Source organism: Rhinopithecus roxellana, chromosome 13 (assembly GCF_007565055.1).
Source record: "Rhinopithecus roxellana isolate Shanxi Qingling chromosome 13, ASM756505v1, whole genome shotgun sequence".
Taxonomy (NCBI): Eukaryota; Metazoa; Chordata; class Mammalia; order Primates; family Cercopithecidae; genus Rhinopithecus; species Rhinopithecus roxellana.
In genome coordinates, this window is record NC_044561.1 from 118,274,710 (window position 1) to 118,297,626 (window position 22,917).

The 22,917-nt window shown below is 48.7% G+C and overlaps 1 protein-coding gene across 6 annotated transcripts in view; it reads left to right on the forward strand.

Annotated features, from left to right (window-relative positions):
* The first annotated feature begins 560 nt into the window (after positions 1-560).
* The window catches only part of PABPC1L (poly(A) binding protein cytoplasmic 1 like), a 30,074-nt gene continuing 7,717 nt past the window's right edge, over positions 561-22,917 (forward strand). The window contains exons 1-8 of one of the 6 annotated variants that reach the window (XM_030914218.1): positions 561-1,005; positions 3,540-3,733; positions 7,351-7,466; positions 9,513-9,652; positions 9,790-9,884; positions 12,520-12,657; positions 15,245-15,340; positions 21,656-21,922. In XM_030914218.1, the coding sequence (XP_030770078.1) occupies positions 813-1,005; positions 3,540-3,733; positions 7,351-7,466; positions 9,513-9,652; positions 9,790-9,884; positions 12,520-12,657; positions 15,245-15,340; positions 21,656-21,922 (1,239 nt within the window). In that variant the 5' untranslated portion in view covers positions 561-812. Of the gene's footprint in view, positions 1,006-3,539; positions 3,734-7,350; positions 7,467-9,512; positions 9,657-9,789; positions 9,885-12,519; positions 12,658-15,244; positions 15,341-21,655; positions 21,966-22,917 lie in introns of those variants that run through there. The other 5 variants (XR_004052570.1, XR_004052571.1, XM_010384256.2 and 2 more) reach the window with 5 other exon arrangements.

A 22,917-nucleotide genomic window follows, 5' to 3' on the forward strand; every position in this document is an offset into this window, starting at 1 on the left:
GACAGTGTTGCTGTTTAGGTCTTGCTCTGCTATTAGGTCCCAACTGTCCGCATTTAGGCTGAGCCACAAGTAACTCTGAACCTCCCTGGTATAATGGATGTGTAATGGCTTAGCAGAGGGACAGGGAATATCCCAGGGAGGGGTCTTGGTAATATGAGCCAATACCAAGAAAGGCCTTAGTGGTCTCCAGTTCTCACCTCTCAAAGCCATTTCCGTCCTTGGTGAGAAACGGTGGGACTGGATCAGGGTCTTTGGAGGAAGACATCTTCAATGGAGCAGGATAAAATTCTCTCCACAAGCTTTGAAACAGTGGCCTGTTCGGAATTAACGCAAAAAGCGCGGTCTGGGTCTCCTTTCATTCTTGTCAGGAGGGAGTCATTCCCGTTTTACAGAGAAGGGAAACGGGTTCAGAAAGACGATGACCTACTCCGGGGTTAGAATCCAATCTCCTGCGTCCTTTCCTCGGCCCCGTCCCGGCCCTTTTAAAACGGGGGGTTTTGAGAGCTCCATTCAAGTGCGCGCAGCCCTGCTCAAGTCCAGGTTGAAGGCTTTTCCCGCCTTCCAGGGCGGGGTCAGAGGTGTCCCCACCTGTAGCTTTTAGATCCCCAAGTGCTCGCAGGTGGGGTGCGGGCCCAGGAGGGATCCCGGGGAGGTGCGTCCGAGCGCGCCCACGATTGGTGCGCAGGGACCCGGGGGCGGTAAAGGGAAGGGGCTGGTCCGCGCCCGGCAAGGAGGGCTCCCGCCCGCGTGAGCGCGGGGCCGCTGGGTGACCCGGCTCCTGCTTGCCCCGCAGCCCCGGCCCCCTGCCCACCATGAACGCCAGCGGCTCGGGCTACCCGCTTGCCTCGCTCTACGTGGGCGATCTGCACCCCGACGTGACCGAGGCCATGCTCTATGAGAAGTTCTCTCCCGCCGGCCCCATCCTGTCCATCCGCGTGTGCCGCGATGTGGCCACCCGGCGCTCGCTGGGCTACGCCTACATCAACTTCCAGCAGCCCGCGGACGGTGAGCCCTGGGAATGGGGCGGGAGGGGACGGACCGATGGACAGGCAGGCGGACAGACAGAAGCCGGAACTGGGCCGCTTGCGCTTTAATCTTACACTTTGCAGCCGGGAAAACCGAGGCTCAAAGATAACGGAGTTGGCAGAGGCCTGGCCCCTGAGATGGGAATTGGTAATTAGTGTGGCTTACTGCTATTCCTCTGCAGAGGAGAGAGATTAGGGCCGAATGAAAACAGATATAGGCTTTGAGGGGTCAGGCGGACCAGAGATAGAAGCCCAGCAGCTGTGTGACTCTGGGCAAGTTACTCGACCATTCTGAGCTTCAGATGCCTGTCTGGAAATTGGGGGTCCTAGCTGCCTTATAGAGTGCTTGTGAGGATGAGAGATTCAAAGCACCTGGTGAGGAAGATGCCCAAGGCGACACAGCTGGTGAGCGGGGAGGCAGGAGAGCCCAGCCTTGGGCTCAGGCCTTTCCCAGCGCGACGTGAGATCCACACTGGGCCCCTCTACCTGCAGGGGCTCTGAAAAACCGCTGCCTCCAGGCCGCAAGGCTGCTTTCTCAGAGCTGATAGCATTGATTAGAGCTTGTCCTTTGCACTTCTGTTGAGAGTGGAGGGATGAAGATAAGAGCACCAGGTTTCAAGGGCGTTCTGCCAGTAGGGTGTGAGCTTGGGCAAGCCTTCACCCTCCGCACCTTTTCATTTGCAAAATGGGGCTAAGGCTTATTCTCCCAATAGCATAAAGAATGGAGAACTGGTGTCTATGAAGTTATCTCTTGTATCACTTGTTACCTCGTAAACGCTCTTAAGTGATAAGGCTGGGTTCGGTGGCTCACGCCTGTAATCCCAGCACTTTGGGAGGCCGAGGCGGGCAGATCACTTGAGGTCAGGAGTTCGAGACCAGCCTGGCCAAGATAGCGACACCCTGTCTCTACTAAAAATACAAAAAATAGCTGGGCATGATGGCTGGCGCCAGTAGTCCCAACTGCTGAGGAGGCTGAGGCATGAGAATCGCTTGAATCCGGGAGCAAGAGGTTGCAGTGAGCCGAGACCGCGCCATTGCACTCCAGCCTGGGCGACAGAGCGAGACTCTATCTCAAAAACAACAACAACAACAAAAATAGTGGCTTTAACATTCTGACCTAAGACTCCAGAAACCCAAAAAACGCCCGCCCCAGCGGAGTCCACTAGAAGGATCCCTTGCGCCAGGCCGCCTGTGTGGACCAGGCGGTTCCCTGAGTGGGTGATTTGCTGGGTAAGGCGTTGTTCCGCGGGGCCTGTTCCCCGCCCCTTACTGAGCTGGATTCCTGGACACCTTTCTCTTTGCTCTGCTTTGCTCCACCTCCTGCCTCTTCCAGTCTTCCTCCCTTCCTCCAAGCCCTGTGAATGAAGTAGGACTTGGTTTTTTTGCCCCACCTCATAGGTGGAAACCTCACTGCAGAGAGAAGGATTTTGCCCCCGTGTATTTATGATAAGACTAGGTGGAGAAGCCAGGCTTCCTGAAACTTGCTCCACTGTGTTCCCCACAGCCCCTCTCCGTGTCTCTGCGCTAGCAGACTCCCTGAAACAGGTCACATGTATCACCCGGGAGGGATACAGGCTGCAGCAGTGGCCGGAGGCTGGGCATTGGCTGCTGTTTTGAGACAGACATGATTTTGTGTCAGGCACAAAGTTACAAACAAGGCACCTTGAATACCTTCTTTATTTTTCAGTCCCTCCAACAACCTGGTAGTTGGTAATATCTCCCTTTATTAGGAAAAGTAGGTAATATTATCATCATTCCCCCTTTACAGATGAGGAACAGGCTCAGAGAGGTAATGTTCACTTTCCCCAGAACCTGACTGCTTGAGAGGTAACCTCAGCTCTGCCCTGCAGCACCTCTGAGTTTTAATTTCCTCAAAGTGCTGCCACCACTTGTCATATGGACATTCTTTTTTTTTTTTTTTTTTTTTAGACGGAGTCTCACTCTGTCGCCCAGACTGGAGTGCAGTGGCACGATCTCGGCTCACTGCAAGCTCCGCCTCTTGGGTTCACGCCATTCTCCTGCCTTAGCCTCCTGAGTAACTGGGACTACACGTTCCCGCCACCACGCCCAGCTAATTTTTTTGTATTTTTTTAGTAGAGACGGGGTTTTACCGTGTTAGCCAGGAAGATCTCGATCTCCTGACCTCGTGATCCACCTGCCTCATATGGACATTCTTATCCACTCAGTGTACTTTAGAAGCCAGAATAGACCTGACATGGCCACAGACCTTTCCTGTTTCTTAGTCTCAGTTTTCCCATCTGTAAAATGGGGGCGGGAATCCATGCTTATGTGGCTATAGGGAGTTGAATGAGATCATAACTGGAAGGTGGGGGGAGCACCACACACACTAATTCTCAGCTTATCCTTCCTGAGCCTTCAGGCTCTTATCTCAGGTGGGACCCAGACAATGACTTTCTCTTTTTTTGGCTCCCAGTTAAGCACCTGGAGGGGTGGGCGATCAAGGCAAGCAAATTCACTTAACTTGCTCATTTCTCTCCTCTTCCTTCTGTCCAGCGGAGCGGGCACTGGACACAATGAACTTTGAAATGCTCAAAGGCCAGCCTATTCGCCTCATGTGGTCCCAGCGAGACCCAGGACTTCGCAAGTCAGGTGTGGGCAACATCTTCATCAAGAACCTGGAGGACTCCATTGACAACAAGGCTTTATATGATACCTTCTCCACCTTTGGGAACATCCTCTCCTGCAAGGTAGAGGATGAACGGTGTATGTCTTTGGGTGGATCAGTGTCAACTACCTGCCTGGTAGAGGGATGACAAGCAACACCTCACTTTACAGTTTACAAGGTCCTTTCAGTCAAGTTTCAGGAACAGCAAGCACCTGAATGGCAGCCGTTCTTTCAGTTTCATCTTCCGTGAATGATCAGACATTACCTGTGTATCAGTCAGCTCTCGCTGTGTAACAACCCTCAAATTTAGTGGCTATCAACAACAATCATTTGTTTAGCTCGTAATTCCACAGTTGGCAATGGGCAAAGTTCAGCTGGGCAGTTCTTCTGGTCTTGACTGGGTTCCCTCCTATGCCCACTGAAAGCTGAGTGGGAGCTCTCACTGGGTATATGAGGGAGTGGCTGGCTGTCGGCTGAAACATCTTGACTTTCCTCCCCATGGCCTTTTGTCCTCCAGCAGGCTAGTCCAGGCTATTCTCATGGTATTCTCATGGCAATGGCAGGGGCTCAGAAAACAAGTGTGGAAGTACACCAGGCCTCTTGAGAACTGAATGCAAAACTGGAATCATCACTTCCACTACATTTTTTTTTTTTTTTAATTGAGATGCAGTCTCATTCTGTTGCCCAGGCTGGAGTACAGTGGCGCAATCTCAGCGTACTGCAACTTCCTGGATTCAAGCCTGCTGAGTTCAAACAATTCTCCTGCTTCAGCCTCCCGAGTAGCTGGGATTACAGGTGTGAGCCACCATGGCTGGCTAATTTTTGTATTTTTAGTGGAGACAGGGTGGGTTTCACCATGTTGGCCAGCCTGGTCTCACACTCCTGACCTTCCAAAGTGCTGGGGTTACAGCCATGAGCCACCGCACCTGGCCACTTTCACTACATTCTATTGACCAAAGCGAGTCACAAGACCAACCCACATTCAAAGTGAGAGGGGAGTAGAAATTATAGGATGAAGGGTGTGGCTACAGGAAGGCCATTAATTGGGGCCATCATGGCAATCAAGTGATTAAATCTTGTTTTTAAGATTCTCATACATTAGATGTAAGTTCCATCAGTGATCTTGTTCTTAGTCATTATTATATCCCAATACTTAGAATAAGATGTGACACATATTAGGTGCTCAATAAATATCTGTTGAGCCAATGGATGTATATCATTTGAGAAGGATTCTGATTATTTCTCTGACTTTCTATATGAAGATGTTGAGGATCAGCCGCCATACAGCAGGTCAGTATGTCCGGAACACAGGGCTTAAACCTGGGTGTTCTGCCTCTAGATTTTATGAGGATGGTTGATCGGTTACCCTGTAGCCTTTGGAGTGTCTGGTATTCTAGGGAGGATGGGGACAGTTTTTGTAGCCTGTGTGTTAGAACTTTCATCAAGTGCTACTGTGTGCCAAGCATAATCCTTAAGTTCTCAATAAGGGCCCTCAAATTCTTGGTCAGTGGGAGGCTATCCCTGTGGCTCAGAGGAGCAGGTAGACTTCAGGAGATGTAGTAATGCGCTAAGGGTTATCTGTGACAGAGAGACGGGGCCGTTTCCAGTCTTTGAGGATCAAACGAAGAAAGACTCTTCACTTGTGTATTAAAGTTCTTCACAATAATAATGGCAGATTTATCACTTACTTTCTGTGTGTTAGGTTTTCTGCATACATGTATACTCCTTAAAAGGGTACATGGCACACTGAAGCTTCTCAGTGGTAACTATAATAATCAAAGAATTCTGTTGGCTGATCCTGGACAAGTCATTTATTCTCATTTTCCCTCTGGGGCTCAGGGGTTAAGAGGTGCTTGGAAGGATTCTCGTGGCATAGATAACGAGGGAGGTATGTAATGCCCTTAGCAGGTTCTTGACCCACAGTGGGGACCTAGTCAATGTGATTAAATCTGAATGACCGAGCTGAGACTTGAGTGGAAAGTGGAAGAACCCTGTTTCAGTATGAGAGGTGGAGGGGTATGTGCAAGGCGTGGGTTTGGAAGCAAGACTTGCTGTGCAGGACCCATTGGGGAGCCTCAAATGCCAAGTTGATATAGTTCTGTGGATAGAAGCTACTAGAGATTGAAGGAATGTGGTCAGAATTACATTTTAGAAAGAGCATCCCAGTGGTAGTGTGGAAGCTAGGCTGGGAGGCAGTGCTTGTTATCCAGGCAGAAAATGCCACTAGCTGAGCTGAGCCTGTAGCCACAGCAATGAGTGGAGCCACAGTCACCTTGAAGTGGGGTTTAGTGGTCTTTCTGTGAGTTCAACAAGAGGGATGGGGACTACATGAACTAGAAGGTCTTTCCCCGTTCTCAAGTTCTGTCCTGCTGGCCTGAGTTAGGAGCGTTACAGAATGGGAATAGGATGTTGTGCATCTTTAAAAAAAAAAAAAAAAAAAAATGAGGCCAGGTGTGGTGGCTCAAGCTTGTAATCCCAGCACTTTGGGAGGCCAAGGTGGGTGGATCCCCCGAGGTCAGGAGTCCGGGACCAGCCTAGCCAACATGGTGAAACTCCATCTCTACTAAAAATATAAAACATTAGCCAGGCATGGTGGCATGTACCTGTAATCTCAGCTATTCGGGAGGCTGAGGCAGAAGAATCGCTTGAACCTGGAAGGCGGGGGTTGCGGTGAGCCAAGGTTGTGCCATTGCACTCCAGCCTGGGCAACAAGAGTGAAACTCCTTCTCAAAAAAAAGAAAAATTGAAATGAGTTTGTTGTTGCAGTCATTCATGAATTGGCAAAGTTTAAACAATGTGGAAGGGAAGAAAGTGAAAAAGAAGATTCCATTTCTTTCAGCCCTAGTCCCCAAAAGTAATATTAATACATTTTATGTGTCTTTTTCAAAATTTCCAGTGTGTAGATGCCTACTTCAGCCTGAATGGATTTTTTTTTGTTTGTTTTCACTTAACAAGACTGTCAGCCATGTAACCAACCACATTCTTCCACTCTGCACGAACAGTATACTGGTGTGAATGTACCATCAAGGCCCCCCCTTGATGAATACCCAGGTTGTTTCTAGTTTCTTGAAGGAAACACGGATGCAGATATGGGGGTTTGACTCTAACCCTTTTGCCTATTGCCTTAGGAAGACAATCAAAAGCCGGTATACAGTATAGATGAAACCTGTGTTCATTGCGAGGGCGCTCTCCCTCTTAAATCTGTTTTTTCTTTTCTCTTTTTATTTTTTTGACACAGAGTCTCACTCTGTCACCCAGGCTGGAGTGCAGTGGTGCGTTATCAGCTCACTGCAACCTCCGCCTCCTGGGTTCAAGCAATTCCCCTGCCTCAGCCTCCTGAGTAGCTGGGATTACAGGCACCCGCCACCACATCTAGCTAATTTTGTGTATTTTTAATAAAGACAGGGTTTCACCATGTTGTCCAGGCTGGTCTCCAACTCCTGACCTCAAGTGATACGCCCACCTCGGCCTCCCAAAGTGCTGGGATTACAGGCGTGAGCCCACCACACCCAGCCTTCCTTAATCCGTTAACTTGAGTGGTGGCACTCTCTGAGCTTCCATATCCCATCCCTAACACGCAGGACTGCCTTTTCCATGCACACAGCAGGCATGCAGAGACTGGTCATGATCACCTTTGCCATTCCTTTCTTCCTGAACCCTCTGTCAGTACTCTTCCTGTCCTTCCTCCCTGTGGCCCAGGTGGTGTGTGACGAGCATGGCTCCCGGGGTTTCGGCTTTGTCCATTTTGAGACCCATGAGGCTGCACAGCAGGCCATCAACACCATGGACGGGATGCTGCTGAACGACCGCAAAGTGTGAGTGGCTGGGCCCGAGGGAGGTGGAGGCTGCAGGGACAGAAGCATGGCACCACTGACTTGGAATCGATGCTACCCTTAAGCTGCTAATGGGCACCAGACACTTGAGTGGCAGGCAGCCCTCCTAGAAGTGCAACCTCGGAGCAGCTGCTCACCCTCTCAGGGACTCTTTCCCGACATAAAGATGGAGCTGATAATCTGCATTAGAGGATTGTTCAGAGTGGTAAAGGAAATGGTGATTTTAAAACTCTAGAGGGACTGGCTAATGGTCATATCATCAATGGACTCTGTGTTTTCATCTGTTTTCCAGCCTTCTCAGTATGGGGTGTATGGTGTGTGACAGGGTCTTGCTATGTAGCCCAGGCTAGATACACGTGGCACAAACACAGCTCACTGCAGCCTTGACCTCCTTGGCTCAAGTAATCCTCCTGTCTCAGCCTCCTTTGTAGCTGGGACCACAGGTGACCACATGCCACCACACCTGGCTAATTTTTTTTATTGTTTTTTTTTTTTTTTGTAGAGATGGGATCTCACTTTGTTACCCAGGCTGGTCTTGAACTCTTGGGTTCAAGTGATCCTCCTGCCTCAGCCTCCTAACATGTTAAAGTGCTGAGATTACAGGCACGAGCTACCACGTCTGGCTTTTTCTTTAAACCTTTTGTGTTGTTTCATGAGATTTTGGCAGAAAGAAAAGTAGGCATATGCTTAGCTTGCTCTCATCCTACCATTAACTTTGATATCATCCCCACTACACAGCTGGGAAAACTGAGAGGCAGATGCTAGAGAGAATCTGCCTCTGGCTGTTCCCTGCCTAGAATTTTGATTTTGCTCATCTGAGGGGCCAGCCCCCATGGTCGGGCCCATGGAGAGAAGGTGGCTTTGAGCTGGGGGATGCACTGAGAGTCATTTTGTCCAGGGTTACTTAGGGGGGAGGGTCCAGTCAACCTGTCAAACAAAACTTGGTGGGCTTTCCCAGTGCTCAGAAGAATACTCTTGTTAGCTCCAATTTACTCAAGTTTACCTTTGCCACTCAGTTTTCTTCAAATTGTGGTGCCTGGTACAACTTTGTTTGTGCTAAACGTGCTATAAATACCATCAGAATTTATTTTCATTTTTAAAATCTGGGATACTTTCCTAAATGTGTTTACATGAACTAGGAAATGATCTTTTAAAATTAATCTTGTGGCTGGGTGCAGTGGCTCACACCTGTAATCCCAGCACTTTGGGAGGCCAAGGAGGGCAAATCACCTGATGTCAGGAGTTCAAGACTAGCCTGGCCAACATGGTGAAACTACATCTCTACCCAAAATACAAAAATTAGCCATGTGTGGTGGCACATGCCTGTAATCCCAGCTACTCGGGAAGCTGAGTGAGGCAGGCGAATCGCTTGAACCCAGGAGGCGGAGCTTGCAGTGAGCTGAGATCGCACCACTGCACTCCAGCCTGGGTGATAGAGTGAAACTCAGTGTCAAAAACATAATAAGTAAAAATAAAATTAATCTTGTATTTAAGTGATTTTAATCAATGCCCCCCATAGCAACACTAGCACTGACTGCGTCTAATTCACTTAACCTTACTTCCCCAGTACACCCAATACATGTCAATAAGCAAAGCCCTATGATGAGAATTTGAGTCCCAATTTTCCAGCAATGAACTCTGAGGCTCAGAGAGGTTAAGTAACTTGCCCAGGATCACACAGCTAGGCAACTGCAGAGTGAGGATTCAAGCCCTTGTCTGTTTGACTCCCAGGCTCATTCTTCTGTGCTCTCAGCTGCCTGATATATAGTTGTAGTTATGTGTGCATTTGTTGCAAGAATGAAATCTTCTTAACCTTCTGCTGGGGACAAGCTCTGGAACATAATAGAATATCTTGGCTGTTGGAGGTAGCCGGGCCTTGGGGATATTCTAAGGGGTTTTGTCCTACCCAGTTTCCTGATGAGGGATATGTAAGCCTGGAGAAGGGCAGCAGTTAAGCGGGAATTGGCACGGGGGTGGCTGATGACTGGTAGCTGTTCATAGCCATCAGCCACTGTGGTGTGTCCACAGCTTTGTGGGCCACTTCAAGTCTCGACGGGAGCGGGAGGCGGAGCTGGGGGCGCGGGCCCTGGAGTTCACCAACATCTACGTGAAGAACCTCCCGATGGATGTGGACGAGCAAGGCCTACAGGACCTCTTCTCCCAGTTTGGTGGGTGTGTCTCCAAGGGAGTGGGGGTATCACTGTTTTCCCTCTCTCCCTCCAAAGTTTGGTAGCGGGGAGGGGCCCTCCTGTGGTCTCCTGAGGACTTCCCAGACTCCCCTTTGAGCCAGGTTGGTCCTTTACAGGGAAGATGTTGAGTGTGAAGGTGATGAGGGACAACAGCGGTCACTCGCGGTGCTTTGGCTTTGTCAACTTTGAGAAGCATGAGGAAGCCCAGAAGGTAGGAGCCTCCCCATGGCTCTGTTCTGCAGCATGGGGACTGAGCTGGGACTAAGAAGAGGGCCCCAGCTGCCTGTGGAGGGGAAGAAAGTCCCTCCCTGGCCTAAGCCAAGAGGGTGGGAGAGTCCTACAAGCAGGCAGAGCCCTTCCTTCCTGTGGTGCAAAGGCCAAGGGCTTCTTTCTTCTTTGGTCGCTTCTAGCCCTGAGGTCTGCAGAACTGAATATTTAGGTAGGGATGCAAAAGTCATGATTATATAAAAATATTTACTTGTGAACTGACCACTTAAATCAGTTTCCACCAGGTGTGGTGGTGTGCACCTGTAATCTCAGCTGACATGGGAGGCTGAAGCAGGAGGATCCCTTGAGCCCAGTGGTTTGAGTCCAGCTTGGGCAACATAGCAAGACCCTGTCTCTAATTTTTTAAAAACTGTCCAGATGTGATGGCTCATGCTTGTAATCCCAGCACTTGGGGAGGCTGGGTGGGAAGACTGTTTGAGTTCAGGAGTTCGAGACCAGCTGGGCAAAAACAGCGAGACGCCATCTTCACACACAAAAAGGCTCTCACAGTTAGCAAAGAGGATTATTTTGTGCCATGAAATACAACTCAAAGTAAGGATGTTGATGATGCTGTCATACCATTATGAAAGAATTACGCTTGCTGCTTTGTTCAAATTATCCATGTGTAGTTGCAGTTAGAACCTAATTTTTTTAAGCTCTTTTTTAAATGTAGTTTTAGGTTCAGAGCAATGTTTAGTGGAAGGTACGGAAGTCTTCTGTATACCCCATGCCCCCACACGTGAACAGCCTCTGCCATTATCAATGTCCTGCTCCCAAGGGTTACATCTGTTACGAGTGATTAACTTACTTTGACACATCATTAACACACAGTCCCAAGTTTACATTAGGATTTACTTTTGGTGTAGAGTCTAGGGGTTTGGACAAATGCATAATGACATGTATCCACTATTACGGTATCATGCAGAGTACTTTCAGTGCCTTAAACACCCCCTGTGCTCCATCTCTTCATTCCTCCATGCCCCTTAACCCCTGGCAACCGATGATCTTTTTACTGTCTCCGTAGTTTTGCCTTTTCTGGAACAGAGAGTACGTAACCTAGATAGGCTTCTTTCACTTAGTAATACACATTTAAAATATGGGACTATATAAATATTTACATTTTATTTTATTTTATTTTTATTTATTTATTTTTGAGACGGAATCTCACTCTGTCACCCAGGATGGAATGCAGTGACATGATCTTGGCTCACTGCAACCTCCGCCTCCTGGATTCAGGTGATTCTCCTGCCTCAACCTCCCGAGTAGCTGGGACTATAGGCACCTGCCACCATGCTGGGCTAATTTTTGTATTTTTAGTAGAGAAGGGGTTTCACCATGTTGGTCAGGCTGGTATCAAACTCCTGACCTCAAGTGATCCACCCGCCTTGGCCTCCCAAAGTGCTGGGATTACAGGCCTGAGCCACCGTGCCCGGCCATATTTACATTTTAAATATGGGAAACTTTGCAAATCTCAATTTTATTTTTATTTTTATTTTATTAAGACAGAGTCGGCTGGGCATGGTGGCTCACGCCTGTAATCCCAGCACTTTGGGAAGCCGAGGTGGGTGGATCACGAGGTCAGGAGATCCAGGCCATCCTGGCTAACACAGTGAAACTCTATCTCTACTAAAAATACAAAAAATTAGCCAGGCGTGGTGACGGGAACCTATAGCCCCAGCTACTCCGGAGGCTGAGGCAGGAGAATGACGTGAGCCCGGGAGGTGGAGCTTGCAGTGAGCCGAGATCATGCCACTGCATTCTAGCCAGGGTGACCGAGTGAAACTGTCTCAAAAAAAAAAAAAAAAAAGACACAGTCTCACTCTATCGCCCAGGCTGTAGTGCAGTGGCGCGATCTCAGCTCGCTGCAACTTCCACCTCCCAGTTTCAAGGGATTCTCCCGCCTCAGCCTCCTAAGTAGCTGAGATCACAGGCACCCACCACCATGCCTGGCTAATTTTTGTATTTTTAGTAGAGATGGGGTTTCACCAAGTTGGCCAGGCTGGTTTCAAACTCCTGACCTCAAGTGATCCACCCACCTTGGCCTCCCAAAGTGCTGTGATTACCAGGTGTGAGCCACTGTGTCCGGCCATCAATTTTGTTTTTTAAAATACAGCCCCAGTCCGATTTTTTTTCTTTTCTTTTTTTTTTTTTTGAGACGGAGTTTCACTCTTGTTGCCCAGGCTGGAGAGCAATGATGCGATCTCGGCTCACCACAAACTCTGCCTCCCAGGTTCAAGCGATTCTCCTGCCTCAGCCTCCTGAGTACCTGGGATTACAGGCATGTGCCACCATGCCTGGCTAATTTTGTATTTTTAGTAGAGATAGGATTTCTCCATGTTGGTCAGGCTGGTCTTGAAATCCTGACCTCAGGTGATCCGTTCCCCTCGGCCTCCCAAAGTGCTGGAATTACAGGCGTAAGCCAAAGTGGGTATACTTAAATGGCCTTTGTCCCGGTACTGATTATTCTCAGCTAGTGTGGCAGCCTGGTTTGCAGGTGGCCTCTCTAGATCCAGAAGATGAGCCTGGGCCAGGGCCACATCTGAGTGGTTACCAATCATGTTCCCTCCTCCTCTCCCCAGGCTGTGGTGCATATGAACGGGAAGGAGGTGAGCGGGCGGCTGCTGTATGCGGGCCGGGCCCAAAAGCGCGTGGAGCGGCAGAATGAACTGAAGCGCAGGTTTGAGCAGATGAAGCAGGACCGGCTGAGGCGTTACCAGGTGAGGTCAGGCTTCCTGGTGGCAGCCACTTCTGTGTGAAAGCAGCTGTGTGTCGGGGGCCCTGAGTGGTGACTGTTTCTTCTAGTCATCCTACTTCTGGGCATTGACTCAAGGCAGGAATCAAACGAGCATGGGATGGTCCCCACTGCCTGTTTTGTAACAGTGAGAAACTGGGCACAGCCCAACCATGATAGGGGTTAGTAAGGGTGCTGGGGACCTTTTGGTTAGAATAATCCTTCATGTGGGACTGATTAGCGTCCAACCCGGCCCACTAAATACCAGTTGCATCCTCTAGTCTCAGACAACCAAAGTACCCCGCATATTGCCAGATGCCCCTAGAGGAAATCCTACTCCTGGTTGAGAATAATCAGGCCAAATATGTTACATCCAAAAGCTGGAATGTTGGACAGCCTTTGAATTATATGGAGTTAATAATTAAAGTGAATATTGTAGATCAGTCCAATTTAAAACTTCATTGGGAAGTAAAACCCTCAAAAAAAAAATTTTTTTTTTTTTTAAACAGAGTATTGCTCTTGTCGCCCAGGCTGGAGTGCAGTGCATCATCTTGGTTCACTGCAACCTCTGCCTCCTGGGTTCAAGAAAGTCTCCTGTCTCAGCCTCCCAAGTAGCTGGGATTACAGGTACCTGCCACCATGCCCAGCTAATTTTTGTTTTTTTTGTTTTGTTTTTGTTTTGTTTTTTTGAGATGGAGTCTTGCTGTGTCGCTTAGGTTGGAGTGCAGTGGTGTGATCTCGGCTCACTGCAGCCTCTGCCTCCCGGGTTCAAGCAATTCTTCTGCCTCAGCCTCCTGAGTAGCTGGGATTACAGGTGCATGCCACCATGCCTGACTAATTTTTGTATTTTTAATAGAAATGGGGTTTCACCATGTTGCCCAGGCTGGTCTCGAACTCCTGCCCTTGTGATCTGCCCACCTCAGCCTCCCAAAGTGCTGGGATTACAGGTGTGAGCCACCGCACCTGGCCTCATTTTGTATTTTTAATAGAGACGGAGTTTCATCATGTTAGCCAGGCTGGTCTTGAACTCCTGACCTCAGATGATCTGCCCACTTCGGTCTCCCAAAGTTCTGGGATTACAGGCATGAGCCACTGTGCCTGGCCCCCCTCTAAGATTTTTGATAAAAGTTCTAGATTCTTCATGGAGAAGGGCATATAAATATACACATCCACAAAAAAACGTGCACACATACTCAGTAGTTCTCAGTGAGGAGCAGTTTTGCCTCCTGGGGGACATTTGGCAACGTCTAGAATTTTCGTTGTCGTGTGGATGGTGGGGTGCTACTGTCATCCACTGGGTAGAGGCCAGGGATGCTGGCAGACATCCTACAGTGCCCAGGACAATGCCACAGCAAGGAACTGTCTGGCACAAAATGTCACTAGGTCTGAGGCTGAGAAACATACACATCCTCTTATGTACATACAGCGTGTCCAGGGGCTTACAGACCCACAGAACAAAATACTTGTTACGTGATCTGTGAGAGCAGGATGCTATGCTGTACAACTGTGTGGTCTCTGCTCTCTGTGTGTTCACACACTGTTGTGTTTGGGAGGTCTGGAAGGAGAAAAGTCAAGGTGCTAGAGGCAGCTGTCACTCAACAGTGAGGTGCACAGATGCTGAAGTTAGGCTGCCTGGGTTGTCCAGTCTCTGCCACTTAGCCACTGTACGATCTGGGGCAACTCTTTGTGTTTCAGTTTTGTCTGTAAAACAAGGATAAAAGTTTCCTTCACGCAGGGTTGTTGTGAGGATTAAAAATCTAAATGTGGCCTGGCGTGGTGGCTCACACCTGTAATCCCAGCACTTTGGGAGGCTGAGGTGGGCAGATCACCTGAGGTCAGGAGTTCAAGACTGGCCTGACCAACATGGAGAAACCTGTCTCTACTAGAAAATACAAAGTTAGCTGGGCCTGGTTGCACATGCCTGTAATCCCAGCTACTTGGGAGGCTGAGGCAGAAGAATCACTTGAACGCAGGAGGCAGAGGTTGCAGTGAGCCGAGATTGCACCATTGCACCTAGCCCGGACAACAAGAGTGAAAATCCGCCTAAAAAAAAAAGTCTTAAAAAAAAAAATCAAAATGTATGGGAAAGCTTAGATGGCACCTGGCACCAGCATGAGTAAGTGCCTGAGGTTCCTGGGCTGGCAGGAGGTGGAGGGGCAGCTCGCTTGTGTTAGGGGTCTGGTCATGGGCTGGCCTGCAAGGAGCTCTGCCTCCTGCTGCCCGACATCCACCATCTGGAGAGCTCGGCTTGAGCTTGCTCTGCACCTCAGCCTGCCATGGGACCTGGGGCATCCTCGTGGGCCCCATCTGTGAAATGGGGAATAGCTGTGGTGAGGCTGGGACCAGCGCAGATGTGTGAGAACTGCAGGGGAATTCGGGATGTGGGGCTACAGCTTGCATGTGATGGGCACGCTGAGGGATAGGGGTACCTGGGTGCTGAGGGAGACAGGAAGCAGGAGGCTGGGCTGGTGGGGCTCCCCATGCCCCTTGTGCCTGTGTCAGCCCCCTGATCTCCCCAAGGCAGTTGGGGTTGGAGGGGAAGGGGCCATCCAGCAGTTTCCCTTTCCTTCCAGGGTGTGAACTTGTACGTGAAGAACCTGGACGACTCCATTGATGACGACAAACTGAGAAAAGAGTTCTCTCCTTATGGAGTAATTACCAGTGCAAAGGTGAGGGTGGGGGCACCTCTGGAGGACAGCGTTCCCCTTCATCCTCTCACCACCATCCCCCGCAACCTCACCCCTCGGCCCTCTCTCCCAGTCGCCTCCAGGGCGTTGGTGCCGGCTACCCCTTCTGGGGCTCTGCTGACCCCGTTGGAACTTGTAGCCCATCTGCAGCCTTATCTAGGCTGAAGGGGAAGAGGGTAGAAATATAGTCCCAGTCACAAGCTGGACTTGGGGCTCACTGTAACCTTGGCATTTATTGAGTGCCTACTGTATGCCAGATTCCAGAAATTCACATCTTAGTATTTCCATTGACTTTTGTTGTCTGGCCTCTGCCAGTGACATCACACTCCTGGGCCTCCGTTTTCCCATCTGGAAAGTGAGGGACTTCGTCATTCTTCGTTTGTTCTTCACTATTTCTGGAGCACCAATTGTGTGCCCAACCCTGTTAGGCCCCTGAGATGTGGTAACTGGCCCATCTACTCTGCAGCTCTGTGAGTTTAGCAGATGTCATCTCATAGATAAGGACACTGGGCTCACTGGATGGCTTTTGACCCTGGCTTCTCATTACAATTTGAGAATTTGCCCTGGGCAATTCTTAAATATATACACCTGAGTCAGGCATGGAATGTGGCTCCCTGGGGTGTAGGGCCCTGGCTTTTTTTTTGTTTTTTAAAGCTCCCAGAGGCCGGGTGCGGTGGCTCACGCCTGTAATCCCAGCACTTTGGGAGGCCAAAGTGGGTGAATCACAAGGTCAGGAGATCGAGACCATCCTAACACGGTGAAACCCCATCTCAACTAAAAATACAAAAAAATTAGCTAGGCATGGTAGCAGGCTCCTGTCATCCCAGCTACTCTGGAGGCTGAGGCAGGAGAATGGCGTGAACCTGGGAGGTGGAGCTTGCAGTGAGCTGAGATGGCGCCACTGCACTCCGGCCTGGGCCACAGAGCGAGACTCCATCTCAAAAAAAAAAAAAAAAAAAGCACCCAGCTGGTTTTAAGATGATCTACTGTTTATTCATTCTGTACTATACTTAAATACCTGTTGTTTTACCAGGCTCTGTGGAAAACAGGAACAAATCAGATGTGATCCTTGCTTCCAAGTAGCTTATAGTCTAGTGAGGAAGTCAGCCCATCACTAACTCAAATGGATTATAAGATGGGGACAGTCTGGGAGGCAGAGCTACAGGAGTTCAGTGGAACAGGAGGGAGGGCTGCCTGGAAGAAGTGGCAGTAGCAGCAGTGTTTGACTTGGCTGTGAGGAGAGTAGGGAGCTGGAGTGGGAATGAGGAATTTTCCAAAGAGATCTGTGTGAGTGACAGGATGGGGGGACCCGCCTGAGTGATATGATGCTTGGGTTCTGAGGAAGTGGTCTAGAAGTTCTCTTCTGGCTGTTGAGTCCAATTATAAACATTCTTCAGGGAGCCTTGTGTTTGGAGCAAAAAAGGTTGTCTTTTAGGTTAAGGTCCTTTTGAAAAATGTGAGAGAAGGCTGTGGCACATGTAAATTAGGCATCAGTAAATTTGATTACACATCATAAAAAGCTATAGGTCCTCTTTCCCAGCAAATGCATACACATTTGATGTAGTAACATGGTTGGAAGATGGAATTTTAAAGTTAATCAGATTTAAATGTAAACCCCAGTCCTACCATTACCTAGCTGTAGAATCTGAGGCAAGTGGCTTTGCCTTTTGGACCTTATTTACTCACCTATAAAGTGGGAGCAACACTGCTCACCTCTCCAGGTGTCCTGAGAACTACTAAAGAGGCTGCATGTAGAGTATCTGCATTCGATAAGTAGTGAAATAGTGACTGATGTAATTAGTCATCATACACCTTACATACAGCATCCGGAGATGGACCTTCTTGAGGACTCCTGGAACAAAGAAAATGTGTAAATTTGGATTGCTTAGAGTTAAGGCACACCTGGGGTGACCATCTTTTTAACAAGACAAATGGTATGAAATGGGGATTATATATATATCTTTGTGTGTGTGTGTGTGTGTGACGGAGTCTAGCTCTGTCACCCAGGCTGGAGTGCAGTGGTGCAATCTCGGCTCACTACAACCTCTGCCTCCCGGGTTCAAGCGATTATTCTGCCTCAGCCTCCCGAGTAGCTGGGATTACAGGCACCTTCCACCAAGCCCAGCTAATTTTTGTATCTTTAGTAGAGATGGGGTTTCACTGTGTTGGCCAGGCTGGTTTCAAACTCCTGATCTTGTGATCCGCCTGCCTCAGCCTCCCAAAGTGCTGGGATTACAAGCATGAGCCACCGCGCCCAGCCTATATATATCTTACACAATTTTTATTTTTATTTTTTGAGACGGAGTTTCCTTCTTGTTGCCCGGGCTGGAGTGCAATGGTGCGATCTTGGCTCACTGCAACTTCTGCCTCCCAGGTTCAAGCAGTTCTCCTGCCTCAGCCTTCTGAGTAGCTGAGATTACAGGCACTCACCACCAAGCCCTACTAATTTTTATATTTTTAGTAGAGATGAGGTTTCACCATGTTGGCCAGGCTGGTCTTGAACTCCTGACCTTAGGTGATCTGCCCACCTTGGCCTCCCAAAGTGCTGAGATTATAGGCGTGAGCCACTGCACCTGGCCTATCTTATGCACTTTTATGTATTTTGGTTTATTATTATTTTTTATGAGAGACAGGTTCTTATTCTGTTGCCCAGGCTGGAGTGCTGTGGTGTGATCATGGCATGCTGCAGCCTCAATCTCCTGGGCTCAAGTGATCCTCCCACCTGAGCCTCCAAAGTAGCTGGGACCACAGGCATGTGCCACCATGCCCAGCTGATTTTTTAAAATTTTATTTTGGTAGAGATGGGGTCTTGCTATATTGCCCAGGCTTGCCTTGAACTCCTGGGCTCAAGCAGTCCTCCTACCTCAGCCTCCCAAAGTGCTGGGATTATAGGCATGAGCCACTGCATCTGCCCTATATTGTTTTATATAAAAATAATTACGATAATTAAAGGAATTAATGGATATAAATACTTATACCACTATCAAGTTCATGGTAAGCTCTGAATAAGTGTTAGCTTTGCTAAATTTTATCATTATTAACTACCGACTGCCAGAAGTTCTTAAATACACACACACACACACACACACACACACACACATATATATATATATTTGAGATGGAGTTTTACTCTTGTTTCCCAGCCTGGAGTGCAATGGTACAATCTTGGCTCACTAATCTTCGCCTCCCGGGTTCAAGTGATTCTTCTGCTTCAGCCTCCTGAGTAGCTGGGATTACAGGCGCCCGCCACCATGCCCAGCTAATTTTTTTGTATTTTTAGTAGGGATGGAGGTTTCATTATTTTGGCCAGGCTGGTCTCAAACTCCTGACCTCAGGTGATCCACCCGCCTCAGCCTCTCAAAATGCTGGGATTACAGGCATGAGCCACTGCACCCGGCCCTTTGGCTGTCTGATGAAGCCTATGGACCCCTTCTAAGAATATTTTTTAAAAACTTTTTTGAGACAAGAGTCTCGCTCTATTGCCCGGGCTGGAATGCAGTGGTGCCATCACAGCTCACTGCAGCCTCCAACTGCTGGCCTCAAGTGATCTCCTGTCCCAGCCTCCCAAGTAGCTGAGACTATAGGAGCACTACTATGCCTGGCTAATTATTTTTTGTATTGCCCAGGATGATCTCAAACCCCTGGGCCCAAGCAATTCTTCCACCTCAGCTTCCCAAAAATAAGCGTGAGCCACCAAATCTGGCCCTAAGAATATTTTTAAATGCATAAAATAAGATTCTTAGGCTTATTTAAAAAATTATATTGAAAAAATATAATAGATTACTAAAGTGAGAGCAGTATGTGCTTCTTTTATTATTATTATTTTTATTTTTTTGTGACGAAATCCTGCTCTGTCACCCAGACTGGAGTGCAGTGGCATGATCTCAGCTCAGTACAACCTCTGCCTCCCAGGTTCAAGAACCCGGGTTCTGCCTCCTGGGTAGCTGAGATTACAGGCGCCCGCCACCATAACCAGCTGATTTTTGTATATTTTTAGTAGAGATGGGGTTTCACCATGTTGGCCAGGCTGGTCTCGAACTCCTGACCTCAGGCGATCTGCCCACCTCGGCCTCCCAAAGTGCTGGGATTACAGGCATAAGCCATTGCGCTCAACCAAGATTAGCAATAATTTATGTGCTATGAAAATATTTTCTTTTTCTTCATGACAAATTCATGGCTAATACTGCCAGGATTTTTTTGTTGTTGCCCATATTCATAATAGAAGGAAATGCTAATGTGAAAATAAAGATGTCACTTTTCCCCCAGTCCAGGTTCACAGACCCCCTAAATTGTATCCATGACCTCCCTGAGAGGGATCCATGGACTCTCAGGTTAAGACCCCTACACTGAAGGGTCGCAGAGTACAGTTTGAAAATTACTGATTAAGAGCATGGGCTCTCCAGCAGTTCAAGCCCAGCCTGGGCAACAGGATGAGACCTCATCTTTACAAAAAATGAACAAAATTAGGCATGGTGGAGCACGCCTGCAGTCCCAGCTACTCGGGAGACTGAGGTGAGAGGATCACTTGCGCCTGGGAGGTCGAGGCTGCAGTTGAGATTGTACCACGGCACTGCAGCCTGAGTGACAGAGTGAGATCCTGACTCAAAGGCAAAAAAAGAAAAAAGAAAAAAAGAGGATTTAAAAAATAACTCTAGTCCTTATGGGATGTGTGAGCCAGGCCAGTGTCTTGACCCTAAAAAAGGTTAAAAACCCAGGGTCAGGTGTGGTGGCTCCTGCCTGTAATCCCTGCACCTTGGGAGACCTAGGCAGGAGGATCTCTTGAGACCAGCCTGGGCAACATAGTGATTGCTGATCTCTACAAACTTAAAAAAAATATTAGCTGGATGTGGTGGCGTGTACCTATAGCCCTAACTACTTGGGAGGCTAAGGCAGGAGGATCCCTGGAGCCCAGGAATTTGAGGCTGAAGTGAGCTATGATAATACCACTGTACTCCAGCCTGGATGACAGAGTGAGACCCCATCTCTTTAAAAAAAAAAAAAAAGACAAACCCTAAATGCCATGTGGGTTGGGTCCTGGAAAAGAAAAAGAATATTAGGGGGAAAAAGAGTGAAATTCCAATGAAGTCTGGAGTTCAGTTAATAGCATTGTAGTTAATAGGAGCTAACGGTATAAAATAGTTAATAGCATTGCACCAGTGTTAATTTTGTAGTTTTGAAAAATGTACCATGTTCACATTGGGGGAAGCTGGGTGAAAGATATACAGCAGGCCAGGCATGGTGGCTGACGCCTATAATCCCAGCACTTTCGGAGGCTGAGGTGGGCAGATCTCTTGAGGTCAAGAGTTTGAGATCAGCCTGGCCAATATGGTGAAACCTTCTTTCTACTAAAAATACAAAAATTAGCCAGGTGTGGTGGCACATGCCTGTAGTCCCATCTATCCAGAGGTTAAGGCAGGAGAATTGCTTGAACCCGGGAGGCTGAGGTTGCAGTTAGCTGAGATTGCGCCACTCCACTCCAGCCTGGGTGACAAAGTGAAACTATGTCTCAAAAAAAAAAAAAAAAAAAAAAAAGATATACAGCAAACCTCTGTGCTGTTTTTGTAACTTTTTCTGTAAATCTAAAGTTACTCCAAAGTAAAAAGTTTATTTTAACAAAAAGGCTAAGAACCTCTTTCTCAAATTCCTAAAGAACTTGGCTTGGTACTTAGCAGAGGCAATAGAAGTTTACCAGAACAGTGTGTTGGGTTGAGTCCTGGCTAACGTACGAACCACTGGCTGAGTGACCCCAGATAAGGCACTCTTTTGAGTCTCTCTTTTCCCAGCTGTAAAGTGGGAGCTGCGATGCCTCCCGCATCGGAGATTGTGTGAGGTGTGAAGACATGTAAAGTATCTGGCATGCAGCAGGCCTCATAGATGGGGGTGCACGCTACATCCCTCAAACAGTTCAGTAAACCGGGTGCACACTACATCCCTCCATCACTGCTCAGTAAATGGGGGTGCATGCTACATCCCTCTATCACTGCTCAGTAAACAGGAGTGCATGCTACATCCCTCCATCATAGCTCAGTAAACAGGGGTACACGCTACATCCCTCCATCACAGCTCAGTAAACGGGGATGCACACTACATCCCTCCATCACTGCTCAGTAAATGGGGGTGCATGCTACATCCCTCCATCATAGCTCAGTAAACGGGGGTGCATGCTACATCCCTCCATCACAGCTTTCTCGCGGGCCTGCTCAGTGCTGGGCTTGGCCCGTGGGGAGGAGGGAGGCAGCGCAGCCCCAGGAGCCTTCCTTCCCCACCCCAGCAGCTCTTGTCTTGTCTTGCTTTTAGGTGATGACAGAGGGTGGCCACAGCAAGGGGTTTGGCTTTGTGTGTTTTTCCTCCCCAGAAGAGGCGACAAAGGCCGTGACAGAGATGAATGGGCGCATCGTGGGCACCAAGCCACTCTACGTGGCACTGGCCCAGCGCAAAGAGGAGCGGAAGGCCATCTTGACCAACCAGTACATGCAACGCCTCTCCACCATGCGGACCCTGAGCAACCCCCTCCTGGGCTCCTTTCAGCAGCCCTCCAGCTACTTCCTGCCTGCCGTGCCCCAGGTGACATCCTGCCCACAACTCCCACCACAGCCTTCCCCCCTGCCCCGGCCAGGCAGAGCATGAAGACTAGAGTTCTAGGGAAATGGAGGTTTCTAACTTGCTTCTGCTGAGGACTCACGAGGAAATCTTTGTTTTCCTCTCTATAAAAGGGAGAGATAGTGTTAGTCGAATGGCATTTCCCAGTGAGAGAAGCTCATGAATGTTGTGCTGAAAAAGTCTCTTAATGATCCAGCAAGTTTGGGAAATGTTGCGTTCAGCAAAATAAACCTACGTTTTTCTTTCTTTTTTTTTTTTTGAGGTGGGGTCTCCGTGTCACCCAGGCTGGAGGGCAATGGCGTGATCATGGCTCACTGCAGCCTTGAATTTCTGGGCTTGAGTGATCCTCCCACTTTAGCCTCCTGAGTGGGTGGGACTACAGGTGTGTGCCACCATGTCCAGCTGATTTTTTTGTTTATTTTAATGAAGGGGGTCTCGCCATGTTGCCCAGGCTGGTCTCAGACTCCTGGGTTCAAGCAATCCTTCTTCCTTGGCCTCCCAAAGTGCTGGCATTACAGGAGTGAGCCACTGTGCTCCACCCTACATTTTTTTAAAAATTAAATTAATTTTTTTTTTTTTTTTTGGAGACAGAGTCTTGCTCTGTTGCCCAGAATGGAGTACAGTGACAACATCTTGGCTCGCTGCACGCTCTGCCTGCTGAGTTCAAGTGATTCTTGTGCCTCAGCCTCCCAGGTAGCTGAGATTACAGGTGCGTGCCACCACACTCAGCTAATTTTTTGTGTTTTTAGTAGAGACAGGGTTTCACCATGTTGACCAGGCTGGTCTTGAACTCCTGACCTCAAGTGATCTGCCCTCCTTGGCCTCCCAAAGTGCTGGGATTACAGGCATGAGCCACCATGACTTAAATTTCTTTACTGTCTACACTATTCTACCCTAAGATGCCAATTTCTACTGAGACTCTCCGAAACAGGCACAGATTATCCAGCATTTCCCCGGCT